This window comes from Camelus dromedarius, chromosome 7 (genome assembly GCF_036321535.1).
Source record: "Camelus dromedarius isolate mCamDro1 chromosome 7, mCamDro1.pat, whole genome shotgun sequence".
Lineage (NCBI taxonomy): Eukaryota > Metazoa > Chordata > Mammalia > Artiodactyla > Camelidae > Camelus > Camelus dromedarius.
Window position 1 is genome coordinate 6,669,441 of NC_087442.1, and position 20,755 is coordinate 6,690,195.

Genomic DNA, 20,755 nt, shown 5'->3' on the forward strand with positions numbered 1-20,755 from the left:
TGTCACTTTGCTGTTTCTCCTACAGAAGAAGCAGCGTCTGTTTTTCTTCTCCCTGACTCTGGATTTGGCCAAATCGCTTAACTCAGACAATGGCATCTTAGTGGGCATGACAAGAGCAAAGGCTTGAAAAGTGCTCACACTGCTGCCTGTGTCTCTGCCATTGGCTGGAGACGAAGGTGCCTGTGTAACCCTATGTTCTGGGAGGAAGATGACAGACGTGGCTTGACTCTTAACTGGCTTGCAGATTATTGAAAAAACTGATTGTTGGAAATGTTTGTTACACAGCACTTCTTTTTTGTCAATAGCTAACTGGTAGAAGAAGCAAAAGCAAGGCTTTTTTTTTTTTTTTTTTTTTTTTTTTTTTAAAGCCCAAGAAGACTAAGAGCAAAAGGAGAGGCACATAGAGAGAGAGAAGAGCTAAGGTTTGGCCCGGAGAGCAGAAAGTGTGTTTATAAAGGGTGAAGGAGAAGACCGAAGGTACCTGGCACTGCTTCCCAATCTGGGGCTCTGGGAGGAGACAGCTGTGTCTAGGGGTCCTGCATTCAACGTGGGGTAACCCAGCCTCATCAAAAGAGGGAGGAAGAGTGAGCAGACGTGGTCTCTGGCTCTCCCCAGCCTCTTCTTGTGAGGAGTAAACCCTGAAATGAAGCCGATGATTCTGCCACAAGGCTGCCATGGGGAGGGAAGAGGACATGACAGTGACTCAGAGGTCTGGCCCCTCTAGTGACAGACAGGAGCAGCAAAGGGGGTGATGGCAGGTGTTCCCTGGGAGCATTGCCTCAGTCAAGGATGGACTATAAGTTTATCAACCTCAGATCTTACCATCCAAGGCCAGAAGCGCCCCCAGCCACCAGGCAGATGCAGGACCCTGGGCTGAGGCCAGCAGATGGCAGATCTCACAAACTCAAGGAAGGACTGGCAATGACCCTCCTTGTGAGGATGTTAAAAGAACACTTAAGCTACAACATCTCACTGCCCATCCCCCTCTATATTCCATCACCTCCACACACTTGTAGAAGAAGCAGGGGGTGGGGAGGGTGACTTGAGAGTTGAGCACTTTTACTCAAGAGAGACACAGACCAACAGCTGGGACTGTTAAAATGACCAAGTCAGACTCAGCTGTAAACCGGACCAGACCCTTGGTGTATCTGCCCTTGCTCTCCAGGAAGAAAATCCGCTCACCACTGACAAATGAAGACGTTGTCTTTTCTCTTCACATCCAGGTTGTTCCAGGCATTACAAAGTGCAACTCTCTTATAACAATAGCAACCCCCAGTCTGGTCTCCCTGCAGCCTCTCCCTTACTTCCTGATATGCATTTTCCACTCTGTGGATTGTGTTAGCTCTCTAAAGTGTCGATCTGATCAGGTTATTCTCCTGATTAAAAAAAGTCCTTCCATGACCCCCTTTTGCCCCCAGGATAACATTAACACCTTAACGGGACTGTGACAAATCCTGTAACATGGCAGATGCCTCTGAAGTCACTTCCGACTCCAAAGACAGCTGGCTGGGATCCCCTGTGCTCCTGGTCTGCGTCGGGAGCATGTAGGGTGGGAAAGAGGGACAAGCTAGCACTGCTGGGGAGGAATAGTCCTGGCAGCAGCCCTGATGGTGGTGGTGGTGGGGCAGATGGGCAATGCCCTGGTTTCCTCCTGCTCGTCTGAGACCCACAGGCACGTTCAGGACTGTCTCCTAGGGTCCCCAGTGGTCCCTGAGACGTGAGTGGCCTGATACTGATCCACTCCTTTTCCTATTTCATTTCCCTACTCGCCTACTGGTATTTCCTGGGATCCTTTCCCAAATAAGCCAGTATTCCCATCCCTGTCTCCTGGCTACTGCTCCACCAAGGGGCTTCTCCTTTCCTGGAAAAGGGGCTGGAGCTCTGGCCTCAACGCTCCTCTTGGCAGAACCCCAAACCAGACAGATGATCGTATAATTTATCACCACACTGGGTCACATTTTTAGAGTGAATGTGGGCATTGCTAATTCACTCTTGTTCTGGCAGGAGGCACCTGGGACTGCCCTGGGTAAATCAGAACACTTGGACCAGCCTCCTTCTAAAGCCTGTTTTGATCTGAACCCAGCTTACTGCCGCTGCATTTTCATCACCTGCTTCTTTACTCTGGTTTCCACCATTTCGAATGAAATTGACTGCAGTTCCAGTCTCCCTCACGGAACAGTGTTTTCAAAGATGGTCACAACAATACTGTCCATCCCCCATGCCCCTCTGCAGTGTGACCTTGACTCTGAGCCATCAACAGGCAGAGTCTGCTTTCCCTTTCCTGGAATCGGGGCTGGAGCTCAGATCTGGCCAACAGCCGGTAGTGAAGGAGACAGGTGTACGCTCTTAGAGACCTCCAGCTCGCACCTTTGCTTTTGCAAATGCTCCTTTGAAGAGACCAACCACCGTGAAGGGCGGAAGCCCACGCAGCCATGATGTGGGGGCCGGGCGGTGGGGGTGGAGAGCTGAGCCCCGGGCTGACAGCCCCAGGGGAACTCCTGTGCAGCCACGTCCCTGAGGCCACTTTGGACTGTCCAGTCATTCTCACGCCCCAGCTGAGACCACATGAAGCAGGAGAGCCGTCCAGTCAGGCCACAGAATTGTGTGAAATGACAAAGTATTGTTTAAGCCACAGAGTATTGGGTGGGTTGATAAACAATACAGAAAACTGAAAAATCCCTCTTCTTTCTGCCCTCCAGTCCACTCCACTCCTTTGCTCAGATAATTCTAATGTATCACTCGGGCCTCAGCTTCTAGGTCATGTCCTCTGGTATGCCACCCTTCCCTCACGTCTGGGACTGGGTTAAGTGCCCTTCCTACCTGCTCCACGAATCCAGCATTTCTACCTGCCATTTATCCTGCTTCTCATCATTTTTGCTTTTCTTCCAGTTAAAACCCAAGCCCCCTTAAGAAACTGTGCCTATCTTGGACACCATTGGTGTTCCAGTGATGTATATAATGCCTGGCATGCAACAAATAATGTCTACATATGTGTTTAATTATGACTGAATTAAAAACTACTAATGTGTATTACACACACGCTATGTGGCAGACCCTGTGCCACCTGTTAAATATACATTATTTTGTTGAATCCTGTGAAATAGGAACCATGACTATTTCACACATGAGGTACAGAATGCACAAGATGTTAAGTAACTTGCTAAAGTCATAGTGTTTGTAAGGGATAGAGTAAGATGCTGACCCTTGTGGCCTCATGGCAAAGGCTGTTCTGAACAGCAATCCATATGAATCAGTCAGGATAGGCTTGGTTGTGCTGCAGTAACAAACAGCCCTATAGTCTTGGTAGCTTAAGAAAGCAAGGTTTTTTTTTTCTTTCTTTCTGGTGCTCTAGGTTCATCTTAAGTCAACAGAGTTCTCTTAAGTTCTCTTAAGTTCTAGTTAAAGGAACAACCAATCTCCTGAGGTTTGCCAGACATCATACCAAAGGGACAGAAGGACCTGAGAGGATCTTGCGTCAACAAGCGAATCTTCTAGCCCAGAAATTGCACTTGTCTTTTCTACTCACGACTTTTTGTCTGGAAACATTCAATGAGCAGCATAATGCCTATAGAGTACCACCGCACCCATGAATGAAGATAGGGCTATGTCATTTCCTGCTGTGTGAGGAGGCTTTGACAAAGTTACGGAAAGTTTTGGAAAAGCCAAGAATAAGGATTTCTTATCAGCAGATCATAATATTCACATTTTAGATTATAATGGAAGTCATATAGTGGCTACCAAGAGGCCTCTCTTCTACCAGAGTTATTTGGACAGTGGTAACTTGGAAAATAGCTTCTGGAACCAATATGTCTTACAAATTATATTAAATTCAACTGGATAAATGTTCACCTTTAATTTTACAAACAGCACTGGTCAGTAAAGCCACAAATAGTCTGCATTAGTTAGTATTCAACTTCCAAGCACAGCGTCTCAAATGTATACTTCCTGTCATGAAATAGGTCTACTTTATTATGACTTTGTACTACTACAATTTACAGCAACAGCACAAATAGTTACTTTGAAAAAAGTAAAAAGAGGGCTCAGATTTTACTTTCTAAAATGAAAATTAAAATGAATACTGCCAGCCTGAAAACACAGGCTATCTGTTTAGTACCAATGAATGCACAGTGACATGATGAACAGTAAGTATTGATGTTCTTCTAAATCCACATCTGTAATACATTCCTAACGGGGCATGACACCAAGGACCCTGAATATAATTACCCTTTTACTTCTCACACGGACTGGGAGAATCTTCTCAGCTTTAGTATTGCATTCCTCACCGTTTTCAAAACGAGAATTACTCCATCGTAGTCTACTTGTTTCAAGGGTTTTTAGGCTTTATGTCATCTGGTCTCACTTAATCCAGGAAATACCTCAAAATATGGAGCGAATTTCCATTTAGCTTTCGTTAAATATTCTCAATGTTGGAAAGTCCACTACCTGAAAATCATGGCCACTTGTTTTTAATAGCTCTCATTATTCGGAAGTTCTTTCTTACGGGGAACTGAAAATTTCCTCGCACTGGCCTACTTTGGTCCCACTGAGTAAAACTCTACAAAGCATAACCCTTCTTTCATGGAGCAGTTGTCCAAGATTGAAAGGGATTCTTTCACTTCTCTTATAATATCTTCTTTTGTATAAACACCCTCCGGGATTTTGATTTTTCCTCTAGGGGTCCTTTGTCTATCTGGTCTCCTCAGAAGGTTAAAAAGAGGTTCTGAGGTCTGACTGTACTCTTCGCTCTGGACATGACTCTCCTATTAACATAGCTCAGTATTTTACTTGTTTAAAAATCAGTCGCCACATAATGCCAGCTCATAGCAAACCGTCCATGAAGCCAACCTCGTCAGTCCTTTCCGTGATACCAGAAGTTCCATCCTCTACTCACGTGCTTTCTTTTTTTTTTTCTTTTGGTCTAAGTGCAGAAATTGAGTTTATCTCCATTATATTTCACCTGATTATTTTTATCCTATCTTTCTAGCCTGTCAAAATGCTTCTGAAGTGCTTTTTATCATCCAGCTTATAAACCATCCCTCTCAGCTTTGTGTCACTGGCAAACTTAATAAACATTCTATTTGTGTCTTTACCCAAGGCATTGATAGAAATGTTGGAGAGAAACATAATGTAAAACAGAAGACTCTTTTTCAGGCTTCCAACTGATTCTCTTGAAAGACTATTAAATCTGTCGCTGAAAATCAGATATATAAAATCTATGACATCACTCAGCTAGTGATAAAAAACAGACGTAACTAGGTCTGGTGAAATTTCTACTTTGTGAAGCTTTGTTCATTGCTAGTGCTCCTGACTTCCTTCTTGGAGGACTCAGAAACACGGCAACTCATCCCCAAATTTTGATGCTGGTTGACAGTTTCATTTCTAGAATATATTTCCTCCATTCCTTTAGAAGTCACACTCGTCCTTCACTAGGTATCCTTTCTTTCACCCTTTTTATGTGTCCTTTTTAAAGCAGTGAAACATCAAAGGGCTCCCTGGGAAGTCGTATTATTTATTTAGATCCATCTCCTTTTCCTTCTTTTATGGGATCAGTTTCTGATTAGGAGCTGAATCAGCTAAGCAACAGCTCGGGGCACGGCTCTCTAGGGGGTGTCAGACCCTCACTGGAGTGCAGGAGACATCCGTCTGAAGTTCAGTCTGTCTTTACAGATGAGTATTTACATGGCTGGTGAATGCACATTGGTTGTTTCTCACAGATGCATGTGTCAATTTCAAAGGGAAATTTAAGAATGCTTCTCACCAATCCTGTCCCTACTAAATGACCACGTTTTAAAAGAAACATTGGCTTGAGGAGGTGGCCAGTGATTAACCTCCCCAGGCACCCACATGCCTGTTTTGGTTCTCACTCTGACTCCTTTGATTATGTTAACAGAATTCATCTTCAGAGCACCAGATCTCTTCTTGGCTTCTTCATCCTTCTGAACGATGCAGGCGTTATCAGGAGGCAGTGCCTAGCTCTTGGTGTCACACATCTCTTCCAAATGTGACCTCTACCAAGACTAGCTGGGGACTTGAAGCCAGTGGTTCTCGGTTGGTGGTGACTCTGCCCTTAGTGGGGCAGGGTGGGGACTTGGCTGTCACAGCTTGGGGGTGCTACCTGACTCCAGCTGATAGAGGGCAGGGATGCTGCTAGAACCCCCACAGAGCACAAGTCAGCCCCACCATGAGGCTAGTGTATCTGACCCAAACGGCACTAGTGCTGCTGCTGGGGAACCTGCTCTAAGAAAAAACTTAGCTTTTCTGAGCCTGGGTCCCTTTTCCATACAATGAGGGTGACAGTGGTCTGGGCGGTGTCGTGAGGATTACAGGGAGCACTGTACTAAAACACACACCATAATGACTGGCACAGGGCCAGCATCAAAAAAAGGTAATTATTTTCTTCATTATTACAGGTATTATGTTGGATACTTCCTTAGATGTTATTAGCTTAATACTAAAAAGGTTTTTATTCCGTTTGCTCCACAAAATTTTTTTTGAGCACTTTTGATACACTAGGTACTGATCTGGTTGCTGCAAATCGATTCGTTAAAAAGGAAAAAAGACAATATTCACCACCTTCCAGACACTACCAACTGCAAACAGGCACTGTATTCTTATTTTGTAACTGAGAGAACCCGGGCCTTGGGAGGTTCAAGTAAGTACCCAAGGGTTCAGTGCCGATGTGGTGCAGAGCCTGGATTCGATACCACCAGCTGCTACCAAGTATTTCTATCTCCCCAAAGTCACAGGCTGACATCCCAAGCCACAGTGTGCTGACTTCAGGAGGTGGAGCCATGATTCGATCATGAAGGTGGGCCCCTCGTGAATGAGATTAGTGCCCCTAGAAGAAGAGCCAGGGGAGAGCTTGCTTCTGTCTCCATCATGTGAGGATACGAGAAGATGGCTGTCTACAAACTAGGAAGCAGGCCCTCACCAGACCCCTGGTCTGCTGGTACCCTGATCTGGAACTTCCCAGCCTCCAGAACCACGAGAAATAAATGTCTGTGCTTAAGCCACCTCCTCTGAGGTGTTTTATGGCCACCTGCATTGACTGAGACACCAGCTCTGCCTGATTCCATAACCCACAAGCTTTCTGCTCCATTCTTCTCAAATACAAGCTTATAGGAAAGCCAGATGCAGGGAGTGTGAGAATTCCAGATCTCACCTCTGTGCTAGTTTCACAGACTGCAGTGGCATCTTCGTCCATGCCCTCCCACTCCGCAGTATGCTTCTGTGATGAGGTGCGTTTTGTTTCTTTTCCCTTTTATTCATTATTAATTCAACACATACTTCTGGAGCACTAGTTCCTTGTTAGGACACAGCGGAGGGTGGAGACACTGCCTTGGTTGTCAGAGAGCTCCAGGGCTCGTGTGGATGGGGGCCAGTCTCTGCTAGAAGTCGTGTGTGAGACCTGCCTGCAGCAGCACCTCAACCGGCCCTCCGTGCATGAGGCCACGAGGCCACCTCCACCCCTGGACTGCGGGCTTCCCTACAGGTGTTTGTTTCTTTACAGGACTCATCACCGCATGCACAGTTAGTTTACATGTGCAGCAAAACTTTCCCTTGGTGAACAGAAAGCTCTGGGTGTGACACTCCTACATCTGAGGTTTGTGTTGCACTTCTAGCTGTGCACGGATTTATAGCAAAGTAAATTCTCAGTTGTAGAGGATTTGCCTTTATGATGTTGTTTGTTCACGACCTTGAAGGTCTGTGCCTCACTGCAATACAGTGAGAATTTAATTCCATGACCTGAAATATGGATGAGTCAGAGAGGGAACTTAGCAATCACCCCAACATTCCTGTCAAAACTGGACTGTGAATTCCATGAAAGCAATAAAGCCCATTGTTTCAGGCATGGTCATGGGTGATGTTACCTTGGGAATATCATAGTGTCACGGTGTAGAATTTGTTTTGATGGAATCATTACACCCTGAAGGAACACTTAGACTTTCCAGCAATCACGATTGAATGGTGGGAATGCATATGGCGGCATTTGGACGCTCACCAATGACTCAGGGTCCATCCCTTATGGATGCCAAGGCTCTGCTCCACTAAATATACTGGCCTATATACATAAACGATAATGGCATCGCTAGACTTTCAGCGCATTCCTTCTGGACCTTGGCCCTTAATGACAAGTTCTTTTGATCTGTGTAGCCGTGGACTCTCATTAAAGAGAACTGGTTTCAAAACTTGATCCACCTACTAGTTGAGTGGCCTCCCTCAGCTTCAGTTTCCTCATCGGTAAAACGAGGATTATAATCATAGGTCTTGTTTCCCCGGATTGTGGTGACATTAAGTTGTCACACGGACACATGTAAGGAGTTTAGCGCGATGCCTAAAGCAGCAGATGGGCCGTGAGTCTGAGCCCCCATTCCTTCTCCACTTCCATCCACCCACTGAGCTACTGCCACCACCTCCTGCCTTTTTGCTGACGACATGGCCCTTTCCTCCAGGGCCTTACGTCTGCCCGCTCTCTCACCTGGTTCTAGGGCCCGAAATACCTTTTGCTCTTGGCCAGTTTCTAACATAAAATGTAGGGCTTATCCCTCAACTGGTCAACCTCTGCTGCACAAATCTTCTTCTGTCTCTCTTTTTATTCCTAAGTCAGCCATCACAGAGCTTCCTGCACAGTAGTTAGGGACAGAGACCCAGGCATCTGACTGCCTGGGCCTAAGTTTTGATTCTACTACTTATTAAGTAGGTCACCTTGGGCACGTTATTTAACCTCTCGGTGCCTCAGTTTTCTCATCTGTGAAACGGAGATGATCATCTTGATTATCTCATGGAATTGCTATGAAGATTAAGTGGGTTCAGGTATCTGAAGTCCCTAAAATGGAGCTTGGCCCAGAGAAAGTCCTACATGAGTGGATATTCTTGCTGTTCTCTATGAAGGTTGGGTCTCCTTTTCTCCTTATTATCTGAGGCTCCCACCCCACCTTTTAAATGAGTGCTTTTAATCACTTTTAATGATGAGTGACATTCTCATCACCACCACCCACTGGACACAGTCATCTCCTCCTTGACCCGCATGTTATCCACCATCTTACTCCTTACATTTTGGGTTCACAATATACATTCTCTTAGAAAAAAAATGATTGGCTTTACAATGATCACTTAGAAATGTTTAACCAGTCAGACCCACACTTAATCTAGACAGCATCAATCTGCAGTCACAAGAAAGGCCAGGGTGACTCAGATTCACGATCACACAGACGGGAGGATGTTCTGTCATAGTTCTCCAATTCCTATTAGCCTTCTAATTTGCAAGTCATATCAGGTGTCTTTCTCAAGAGTGAGAGGAAGAGAGAATCATGTTGATATGCTGAGAACAGGAGAAAGTTAAATTAAATGTTGTCAGTAGGTAGACATCGTTAATAAACCAAGGAACAGATTTTATGTAAGGAAGCTGAAGGCAGATACCTGGCTTCACATGTGTTTTAGTTCGTCACACACCAAATAACAGGGGTTTCACTGCCGTCCTTGACTCAGAAGCCCCAACCACCAGTCACAATGTGTTTCAAAGGCAAATTAGTAGTTGTAGAAAAGATTACATGAGAAATTTTATCCCAAATTCTTACCTATAACTTTTCCCAGAAAGAGCGACTTGGGAGAGTTGAACAGTGTGTCCGATGAACTTGGCAGATGGTAACTCACAGAAGGGTAATGATCAAGCTGCGGGAAGAAAACAAGACACACTTTTAGAAGAATGTCGCCGTCCTGCGCTGGACACAAATCTTCCACTTGAGGGGGATGACGTCACCCTCAGAACCTCAGTTTCTGGATCTTATTTCATCAGTGCCGACTGAAACACAGCCTGAGGAAACGGGACGTCCGGCCACTCCTCTGCCGGGGTTGTTGGAAAATCACTTGAGCTTGGTAAGTGAAGACCCTTTGTGAGCTGCTCCTCAGCTTACGCGCACTCTCTGTGGATAATTTGCCTGTTAAGACCCTTGTTCATTTTAATAGAGTAAAATCCGCTTGATCCAATCTCTAGAACTGACCTCTGAGACAGAAAATGCTGCGTCTATAGCAATTAAGTTTCTTTAGGACCGTCTAGCTACACTGTTTCCAGTGCCATTTGGCACTATCCACTTACAGACCAATACTGATCTTCAGTAAGTGCTGGACAGGGTGTGGGGAAAACACACCCTCCTCAGCTGCTCATGGGGATGTAATTTTGTGCAGCCACTGTGGAAAACAGTATGGAGTGTCCTTAAAAATCTAAAACTACAGTTACCATATGATCCAGCAATCCCACTCCTGGGCATATATCCAGAGAAAACTCCAACTTGAAAAGATACATGCACCCCAATATTCATAGCAGCACTATTTACAGTAGTCAAGGCATGGAAGCAACCTAAATGTTCAACAGATGACTGGATAAACAAGTTGTAGTATGTATTTATACAATGGAATACTACTCAGTCATAAAAAATAATGAAATCATGCCATTTGCAGCAACATGGATGGACCCAGAGATGATCATACTAACTGAAGTCAGTCAGACAGAGAAAGACAAATATCATACGATATCATTTACATGGGGAATCTAAAGAAAAATGTCACAAATAAACTTATTTACAAAACAGAAAGAGACTCACAGACATAGAAAACAAATTTATGGTTACCAAAGGGAAAAGGGGTGGGGGAGGGATAAATTAGGAGTTTGGGATTTGCAGATACAAACTACTATATATAAAGCAGATAAACAATAAGGTCCTACTGTATGCTGCAGGGAACTATATTCAATGGCTTATAATATGCTATAATGAAAAAGAATATGAAAAAAAGTATGCCTGAATCACTATGCTGTACACCAGAAACTAACACAACACTGTAAATCAACTACACTTCAATAAAAATTGATCTTCAGAATATATATGTTCAAATATGAATACATATTGAATGTATGCATATGTGCACTCAAATGCTGAGATTCAGATTCAGAGTTTTTTTGCTTATTAAAATGAGGGCGATTTCTCCTTCCGGCCACAAGGCAGGGACATTAGGCCTGGAGGGCACGCCTTTGCTCTAGTGGAGTTGTCTTTTCGTAGTGGAGCTGAATTGGCAGCAGAGGGAAGAAATAAATGAAGCAGAGGGAAACAGCTTACAGGTAACAGCTGTCGGAGCAACGCACATTTCTGATTATCCTTCCCACAAAAAAGTGCAAATGGTGGTGTCCCAGAATCAGACGCTCTTGTCCTTTGTGTCCCTAAGTGTCTTTTTTTGTTTCAGCTTAATTTTTACAATGATACAGTCTAGATATGTTTCCCCAACTGCAAGTTCCTAGAACTTTCTGTGCTTCTTTGTATCCACCTGGGAAAAACCTCTTTTGTAACCTTTTGTTTTACTGAAGTGAGTTTAATACCTGCTCAGGTAAGCGTATGGCCAGGCATGGGTCAGAGGCAAACACTGCGTCACTCTCTGGCAGGGCCCTCCCGTGGGAACTGCGTACAGGAAGCTACTTGCTGGAGGCAGCAGCACGGACTCCAGGAACTAGATCCACTCCCCGACTCCCGCGTCCTGCCCAGTGACCGGCCAAGATGCGCCAAGCTGCAGGCAGGAAGCTGACCTGCTCTCCGGGAGCGTAGGGGAGTGAGCTGCTTTGAGGAATGATGGCTAATTAGTAATGACTACCTACGCTGGAATCTTGAAACTGCTTACTAGAAACCTACAGGTTATTGAATACTCAGGGTTAAGAGTCAAAGAGTCATAGCTCAGGCATTTTGGAAGTTTTAACTTGCAGAACTGGTCCTGTAAGTTTTTGTGCGTGTGTGCCTGGGTATCTGGTAGCAATGTAATACAAGTCCAAAAATCACAATTAAAGCAAACACTGGCATTTTCGACTGTACTCTTGAAAAGCTTTCTGTAATTTCAAGTGCATCATTAACAAAACACTTATTCTGGCCAGAAAATCTTAAATATTTTACATCTTATAAAGTTGTTTCTCTGGAGCAAAGGCAACTCTTTCTGCTGCTGAATATTAGCTAGCTGCTTTGGCGCCATCTGGTGGCAAATGTGGGTAACTGGCGCCGTTCCTCCATCCACTTCAACTACCTGTTGCCAAAAGGTTAACTGTAAATTGCCAGTATTATTAGTAAGCTACCTTACTATGCTTCATGGTGATCGCTCCCCCTAAGTACTTCTAACAATTTAATCTATTTAATCTAAAGAACTTAAAAATGGACACAAACAATATATGTTCATTACAGAGAAAATAATAGATTTGCAGGGAAAAAACATGAATGTTAATTTTTTATTCTTTCAATTTTTTAACAGAAATTTGATGGAATCGAACTACCCATACTGCCTTGCATTTACTTTTCATTACCTGACAGTGTAACATGAAACTTTTCAGGTGTCAGTAAATATACAAGTAAATCACCGCTTGTAATGAACGACTGGTACACCATTTCATGGATATATGGTACGCAATCTTTAAAAAGCATCAAATTTCTATGTTTAGACTGTTATATTTCTTGCATCTTGGAGCCCAGTACAGTGCTGAGCACACTGCAGCTCCTCAGTAAAAACGGGCTGACATTTGTTAATGCAACTCTTCAAGCAGTGGGCACGAGGTGATATCAGTCCACAGATTCACACGATGGAATTACCTTTCTTTACCTAAACTGTTTCAAGGGACCCAGACCAGACAGACTTGGCTTTCTGGCACACTTTACATTATTTGTACTGAGCTCATGTGAATTAAAATTTCTAGTTTGTCTCACAGGCTACTTTAAACTCTTCCCTTTCCTAATATATATGCAGTTGATGAACCAAAAGCTAAATTTTACATTTATTTATATTAAAATTGACTTATTTTGTTTTGTAGCTTAGTAACAGCCTACTCAAAAGGGTCAGAACCTTGGTTCTGTCATCAGGGATGCTGCCTAGCTTCGATTTCTCTGTAAATGTCACAAACACTCCTATGTCTTAATTCATTAATGAAGTCATTCATGAAAACATGTTGGACAGGAATCTAAACGTGCAATGACGTGGAATTCTAACCCAAGTAACTTGCTCAGTTAGGAGACTTCTATAACAACTAAAATGGAAAATACGACAAACGCTGAAGATGTACAGGAAGGCTTTAACGTTCACGAAGATTAATCCCCCGTGTCTGTGGCAGTTCTGTAATAGAAGAGGAGAGGAGAGGAGAGAGGGGTCTGGCCCACCTTCTCCTTCTCGCTTGCTCACTCACACTCCTTCCTGCTCTGTGCGCAGAAGGAGGCAGAGGTCGGGCTGTGGGGAAAGGATGCAGGGAAAGGATGCAGTGAAGCGGAGAGGATGGTGGGAAAGGGGACAGCAGCTCTGGGATCCTGAAGATATGACTAAATTAAGGATCCTGGACCATCTGAGCCATGAAATGCAGGCGACTTAGGGAAGTTGAAAAAAACAAGGAAACGGAGTTCCTCTGGGTGCCTCCAGGGGTGGGGGTGAGGGTGAGGGTGAGGGGGAGCCAGCCCAGCCAGCACGTTGGGCATCAGCTCAGATTCTAACATCGGATGTCTGGCCTCCAGAACCGGAAAATAATAAATCAGTGTTGTTTTCAGCCCTGAAACTTGTGTTGAGTTGTTAAGCAGCAAAACAAAACTAATACAAGAAAAAAAAAAAAAAAAGAGCTCGTGAAACCACGACCATGACTGAACATCCCTCTCTCCCGGCTCATTTCTCAAATAACAACTATAGTCCAGCTCCGTTCCTCCTGCCTCCCAGACAAAAATTGTTACAATGATGCCCGATTACTGAACCGCCCCTGCTTTTGGAGAGCCCGCAGTCCTGCCTTCTGCAATCCTCCCGGCACAAGCCCAACGCCTAAAACAAGCTCTTCCAGACGCCCAGTGACACCTGCATTGCTGCCCCTGGGATGCGAGTCTCTTTGCGTCAATAGTCAGTTCATCACCTCCCGGCTCCAAGTGCACCCTTCAACACGGGCTCTGTGATGGGCAACAGTTCCTTTAATCAAGTGAACTTGACGTTAAACTTTCTCAGGAGAGGGCGCTGCAGGGAAGAAGGGGCTCCCGGACATTTCCACTGCTGCCGGCTGGGGGGCAGGGAGGGAGCAGAGGGTCTGCTGAGGGTGTGAGGTCGGCCCGAGCCACAGGCCCCGAGCGTGCTCCCTCTGTGACTGCCCAGCCCGGACACCATCCCTCTTCTCCAGCGAGGTCTGGGGCCCCCGTGCTGGCCCTTCTGTGGGTCCGCTCTCAGCCCTGGTGCCTCTAGGAAACTCTACAGGGGTTTCCTTGCATCTCAAGTTTCCCTTTATTGCAGTTAATTCTATCAGACACCCCAAGTCTACCCTCCTGTGTGGTTTCTGTCCGCTGACTGGACCCCAACAGCTACTCCAGGAAGAGGGGGCCACACGTGCTGAGCGGCTCCTGCCTGCCAGGCTTTCACATCTCGCCTACCTTACAGGGAGTGAGCGGCAGGGCGGAACTAAGCCAGCGGCACCTGGCTACAAAGACAGGTAGCTGGGAGCAGCCATCTCCGAACTAGCCCAGCTGGCTCGACCTCGGAGGGAAGAGGTCAGGTACCTCTTAAATACTTACATCGAAAAGAGAAAAAGCATTAAATCAGACCAGGCGAGGGAAGCTCCGCTGCGGAGCCTCAGGGCGCCCGTCCCAGCACGGCACTTATATCCCCAGGGGCCGCCTCGCTTCGCAGGGACCCCGGGGCATCTGTCACGGTCAAGTGTAACCATTTCAAGGTGATTTCGTTGGGGTCCAAGTGAGCCATTTTTTCTGTACATTTCAGCTGGTGGCCATTTCGCTGGCAGGTGGGAGGCAGTAAGAGATCGTGTAATGGAGGCTCATTAAAGTTAAAAACCGTGACCCCAGGCGCCCCAGGCCACCCCTGGGGGACACTCGTTTGCTCTCCATTTACCGCTTCCCTGACTCAGCCTGGCGCTCGCGCCTCACACGCTGAGTTCAGAGCTTTAATGTCGTTCAGGTGTGATTTTGAGATTTTCCGTCTTAAGCCACAGCTCGTCTTGGCAGTGTCTGAAGCGATTCCGTCAGCCTGTTTATGATGAAATGGAGAAGGTGGGGAAGGAGCAGGGGGAAAGCCCGGGGCAGGGTGATTCCCTCTCGGGGACAAAGGGACAGGAAACACTGCCCCGAGGATGCGTTTCTGGGGCTCTGGACAAGGGCCTGGGATTTCTTGCCTCCTTTCCGAATCCCTAATTTGGGGTAACCCTTGGGAATTAGCTTAGAGCTACTGAGTTTGGAACATACCATCTCGATGGATGTTTTCTTCCGCATTGAAGCGAAAGGCTCAACACGGGTCGAGGCCACTGCAAGTGGAAACGAGGGATGAGGAACAGATGTCAGCTTGTCTCACCTGTCACCCACCCCGACCCACCCCTGCCAGCCCGAAGCTCCGAGGGGCTTCACCGGAGAGAGAGTTTGAAGAGCAGGGACCGTGTCTCTCCCTCCCACCTAATTCTCCATCCCATCCGAGGGTCTGCAGAGGGGGTCCTGCAAGCCCCAGGCCATTCACAGCTGAGAATGGGAAGGAGCAGGACCTGGCACGGGAGCAGGGGTGAGTTCATGTAAGTGTTTTCCACGTCTTTGTGACTCCATGTCACATGGTTCTCATTTACGGACAGGACACAGGAAACACAGATGTGAACGGGAGACAAAACAGTAGAGTTAATTGTGGATCTGCCTCCCACTCCAGGGTGACAGCCCGTCCCTTCCCATCCCTGCCTCGACAGTGACCCTTCGAGGACCGGGGCCACGCCCCATTCACCGCTCCTCCTCCGAGAGCTAGCACAGGGCCCCCGGCACACACGCTGGTGAGACTTTGAGCAGCGGGCTGAGAGCAGGCAGAGGAGAGACACCCGGGTGTCGGACCCCACGGGATGTTGTCACCTTACTTCTGGGCTTTGGGCTGTTTTTTTTCCTGCAGGATTATCTAGCAAATCTCCTGGTCCCTTTACGACGCACATGAAATGGGCCTGTGTCATCTTAGGAAACATTTATTGAATGAGCCTTGTTGTCGCGTGTGTGCGTGTGTGTTTGTGTGTGTGTGTGCGTGTGCGTGTGCGCGTGTGCGTGTACTGAAGATAGGGGAACCCAAGTATTTACTTCCATTAGAACTCCTGCTCTTAGAGGAGAAGAGCTCTGTGCATGACGCACCTGCCTGGAGCCCTCACAGAACCTCGCGGCTGTCAGGCTTGCTGAGTGAGCCCGACTCCCTCCCGGAAGACTGCATCCAAGGAGACGGGCTGATGACTAACGTGGGATCTGGATTTGCTGTGGGAGACTCCACTTCTCCAGGAGCTGTGAGTTCAGCACAGCCCTCTCCTGGGACCACACGGCTGAGAGCCGCAAGTGCGCCCCCGCGGGGCGAGCACGCCAGCCTCTCGCCACCTGTTCTGCCAGGACATGGGACCATCCCTGCAATTCCCAGAGCAGCCAAGGATGCAGATGGGAGGCGGCCTCCTGGAAGGTCTGGTGACTTCTACCTTAATTTGCTTTTGGCCTGAATTGCTCAGAAGCCCTGCTGTTTTCTAGATACTTAAAGAGAGGAAAGAGGCCAAGACACACTCTCCCTGGTAACAGAACCGCGGAACGAACGAGAACCAGCTCAGCCTTCATACTTGGGACAGCGATGAGCACCTGTGATGGAGGGGCACGGACGTGCCCGGTGGTGCCCCTCTGCCAAAGGATGGTCCCTCAGTGACCTGCAGACAGACAAGCCAGGGAGACTCTGCCGCTTTGGGGGAGGTGACATGGCCCTGAGGTGACTGGAGCAGGGGCTGGCGTCTTCCTAGATGGGGGGGGGCAGAGAAAAGGGCAGAGCTCTCCTGCTCTCTTGCTCTGTGTTGACCGGATTCAACCTCTCTGAGCCCTTGGCCCCACTACCTCCTCGCGGATGTGCTGCAGGGCTCCCTTTGCGCTGTGCCCTTTGTCTGGAGGCTTTCTTGCTCTCCCGTTTTGGTCCTGGGAATTTTATTTAACCCTCTTACTTTCTTGCTGGGCCAGGCCTCCTCACAGTCCCCGATGAGCTGGGCTCAACCCCGCGGAGGGCTTCCATCTCACTAGTTAACTTCCGGCAAGGCTAGGGGTGTGCAGCCTAGAATCTAAGCAGACGGCCCACCTCCTGGGCCCCCTTCTCCTCAGCCCGGCCTGGGTCGGGGATCCTTCCACTTTAAGACCAAGGGAAGGTGACTTGGCCTCTGCATCCAGCAAAGACCCAGCTGAATCCAGCGGCCTTGAGCCTTTGTAGAATGGAGAACACCGTGCTAAGGGGAGCTGGGGGCTCTCTTCCAATCCAAACCACCTGGCCAAGAGAACGCAAACAGGCAGAAAAGTGGCGGCTGCTTTTCCTTGTCCACCCTCAGAAGACCCGGTTCCACAGGACCTCGCTTCCCTTCTTTGGAGGATGGGAATCTTCTTGTTCCCCTTGCCAGGGTCACCAGGGAACTTGCCTAGACTTCCAGCCTAAGACAGAGGGTGGTCCGGGCGAGTGCGGACGGGTGGGGATACTGGTCCTGGCTCTGCTGCCGAACAGCTGGGTGATGACAAGTCATGAAAATTCCCTGGACCTGTTTCCTCATTTGTAAAACAAGGAAACCAGGAAATACTTAAGGTTTCTTTGATAGAAAATGTTTTGCTACCATGGGCCTAAGGAATAGTATTCTCCCAAGTGCCTGGAGCTGTGAGCAGAATCTTCTGCTATGACTCAGGTCCAGGGCGTCACCTTGTAAAGTGTTCCTTCATTGCGTGGTTCCCCTGCAGCCAAGCCTAGTGACGGTCGGAGGGCAGGAGAGGGGCACCACCCTGTAAGGGGAGGCAGAGTTCTCTCACATCCAGTTCTAAGACCCAGGCCGTGGACCAGAGCTGTCTCTGCCGTGATGAGCATACACATCTCAGCAGATGTGCTCCCAACATGCACCCTGGCGACATGTTAATATAAAAGGCAGGTTCATCAGGATGTTCCAGCAGGGAGAGGCCTTAGAAAGAGCTAGTTGATCACCTTTCCCCTCACAAATGCAGAGCAGGAAGCAGGACACCAGGGGGCGTTGGTGATCTGCCCTAGTGACAGTGTCAGCCTGGAACTAGAGCCAAACCCACAAGGATGCTCATTTCCAAAAATGGTTAAAGCTTGAGCAATAAAGGATTTAAGAGACAGATCCGTCTTTCCTGTACATGTGCATAATTTCCCTTTCAGAGATGTCAGGAGCTTTCATTTATGGCTTGATAAGCAATTTCAAAATGAGAGGTATTATAGGTCCTTATTACTACTGTCACGATGCCTTCATTATTACGGTGATGTAATCAGCACAATATATTTTGCCTCATAGTGTAATCGAAATCCTGCGGTATTGATGCAATTATAAGAATTAGTGGGCCCAGGAGGTGATTTATGTTTATATAAAAACTTTCTCAGAACAGTAAAAAGAAAAAAAATTAGCTTGCAAATGTTAATCTACTTTCCCTAGTTTAAGACTCCACCTACTGGAAAAACACTGGATACCATTTAAAGCATGAAACGTCTGAAAAAGAAAACTGACTTTGTATCAATAAATCTGTATAACGTTTACAGATGTCAAAGAAGCAGAGGAGAAACTCTCGTTTCATAGCTGATAGAGCATTTTAAAAATACAGTTAATTTCGAAGACTTTTCTAATAGGAAGGGCCCAAATGATACGTATCTTTTTCAGAGAATCTGGCCAGAACATACTTAGGGTTTTCAGGTCTGTCTTTCGACTTGTACGTGACAATTCAGAAGACGATTATAAAGCATCAAAAACCAACATCTGAGCCAGCATCTAGCGACTATACTTCCAGTTTCCTCCTTACAAAGCTAGTGTGAGGATAGCTCATGGTTTTTACACGCTTTTACATTTAAAATCGCTTTAATAACCATCAAATTTAATGATTACACATAGTGGGTGGTTTAGATAATAATGAACACAATTAGTGTCAATTAAATTCATTCCATATGTCGTATTTTCCTGAAAAGCTCAAGGCAAAGCACATTTTCATAAAATGTGTAAAATGACTTTCCAGGACTGAGGAAAAACAAATCAATGGGTGGGAAAAGGGAGGAGGAAGACAAAGAAGAGAAGTTAAAAAAAATTAGAAATGATCAATTTTGAAAATAGGTGTTAACACCTATTTTGCTAAAATTACAGAATGTGACCGCTAAATTGTTTTATTAATTAAATGACAAGAATGAAGAACTATGAATGAGAACAATGATCAGAAACAGTGTCAAGATGATAAATCTGACTGAGACCTTTTCTATTTCAGTCTTCATTGGCTTCTGTAATCTTGGTTTGTCAAGCATGTGTTTTCAGGGGTTGGCTGTTTAAGTTTGGTTCCAGGCAAGTTCCTGGGGGAGTAGTATGGGGGAAGTTTTAATAGAGCCGTCAGCAAAAATGATGTATAGGACCGTCTGTCTAGTGAGTCTCCGAACAGGGAAGCCACTGTTGCTGGCGTGTGTGACGTTACTGATGCTCTGCTGTTTATCTGCGGAGGCTGGGACTGGTTGGTGTCAAAGTGGGTGGCTACTCTGATTGCCAAGTGTTCAGCGTGCGGCCCTGGCTGTCTCTGGTCCAGATACGAGGACTTTATTTGAAGAAGAGCCTCTCCCAGAGGTATACGGCCAGTCACATCTTCGGAAGTGCGCAGGTTGGCTGCACCACCTGGATGCATGTGCTGGCATGTGCTCCTGAGGAGGTGACACCTGCCCATCCCCCAGGCCACCTGGGCACAGGCAGATGATTGTCAGGGGCGACCCGACTGCTGAGGGGAATTCCCTGCGGGAAGGAGGAGACCTTGGCATCGGACTCAAATTACCCGCCTGCCTATATCTCCTCCTAGGCATGTATTTAATAAATGACTTGATGCCTAACACCTCCCCACACCACACAAAGGCTTTTGGGCCACTCTGCTGTCCAGCCACCTTGTGGTTCGGAGTGAAGCTGAAGATGTGCGGAAGGAGATGCTCCCAGATGGGCTCAAGGCGCTCAGACTCTCATCTTGGAAATAAGACTTATAACACAATTAGGGAATAATGTTATAAAACAATATATGAAAATCAAAGGTAAAGTCATGCTCCGAATTCTAAATCGCATGATACGGAGGATACCCGCCATTAGGCTTGGTACTTAGCTTGGCAGGTGGAGGCACTTTGAAAGAGGAATACGTACAACAATTCTCTGTAGAGGGGCTGAGATGACAGCCTCGTTGGTCCTTAGTGTGTGTTCTGGAGAGAAATGACAGTCGGCAATGGCAGGTTATAAAGGATACAGATGGCGGAGGGGTTGAATGCCGGGGGTAAGGTTTGGACTTGATCCAATCACGGCTGGGGTCACATTTTCTGTTGTTACTCTGGTGTAGCACCCCTCTCAACTTGTTGGTGTTTGTAACTGCAATTTTTTTTAACAGGAAGGGCAGATTCAAGTTTTATGTCTGCTGAGAACCTGATTGCTCTGGGCTTAAAAGTTTGGATCCTGTTTTAGGAAGAGTCAAGCTCATATTGCACATCAGAGTGGGGAGACCTGGAGGCAGGTGAGGAAGGAGGTGGGAGCCCAGGAGAAGGACTCAGGGAGCAAGCAGAAAGCCTGGCACTGCCTGGGGCGAGGGCTGTGGGAAACCTCTACAGAGGGATGGGTAAGGTGACAGTGGAGGACACAGATCTCCAACGTGTGACATTCAGCCGCTTGTCGTCGAAGAGTTCAACGTGCTGTGTACTCCTCCCCATGACCATGAGATGTTCAACAAAGGCTGCTGTTCAGTGA

General features: G+C 46.8%; 1 protein-coding gene across 3 annotated transcripts in view; it reads right to left on the reverse strand.

Moving 5' to 3' along the window:
• The window catches only part of CNTNAP2 (contactin associated protein 2), a 1,833,097-nt gene that overhangs the window by 108,249 nt on the left and 1,704,093 nt on the right, over window positions 1-20,755 (reverse strand). For all 3 annotated transcript variants that reach the window (XM_064487267.1, XM_064487269.1, XM_064487268.1), the window contains one exon: window positions 9,579-9,672. In XM_064487267.1, coding sequence (XP_064343337.1) covers window positions 9,579-9,672 — 94 coding nt within the window. The remainder of the gene's footprint in view (window positions 1-9,578; window positions 9,673-20,755) is intronic.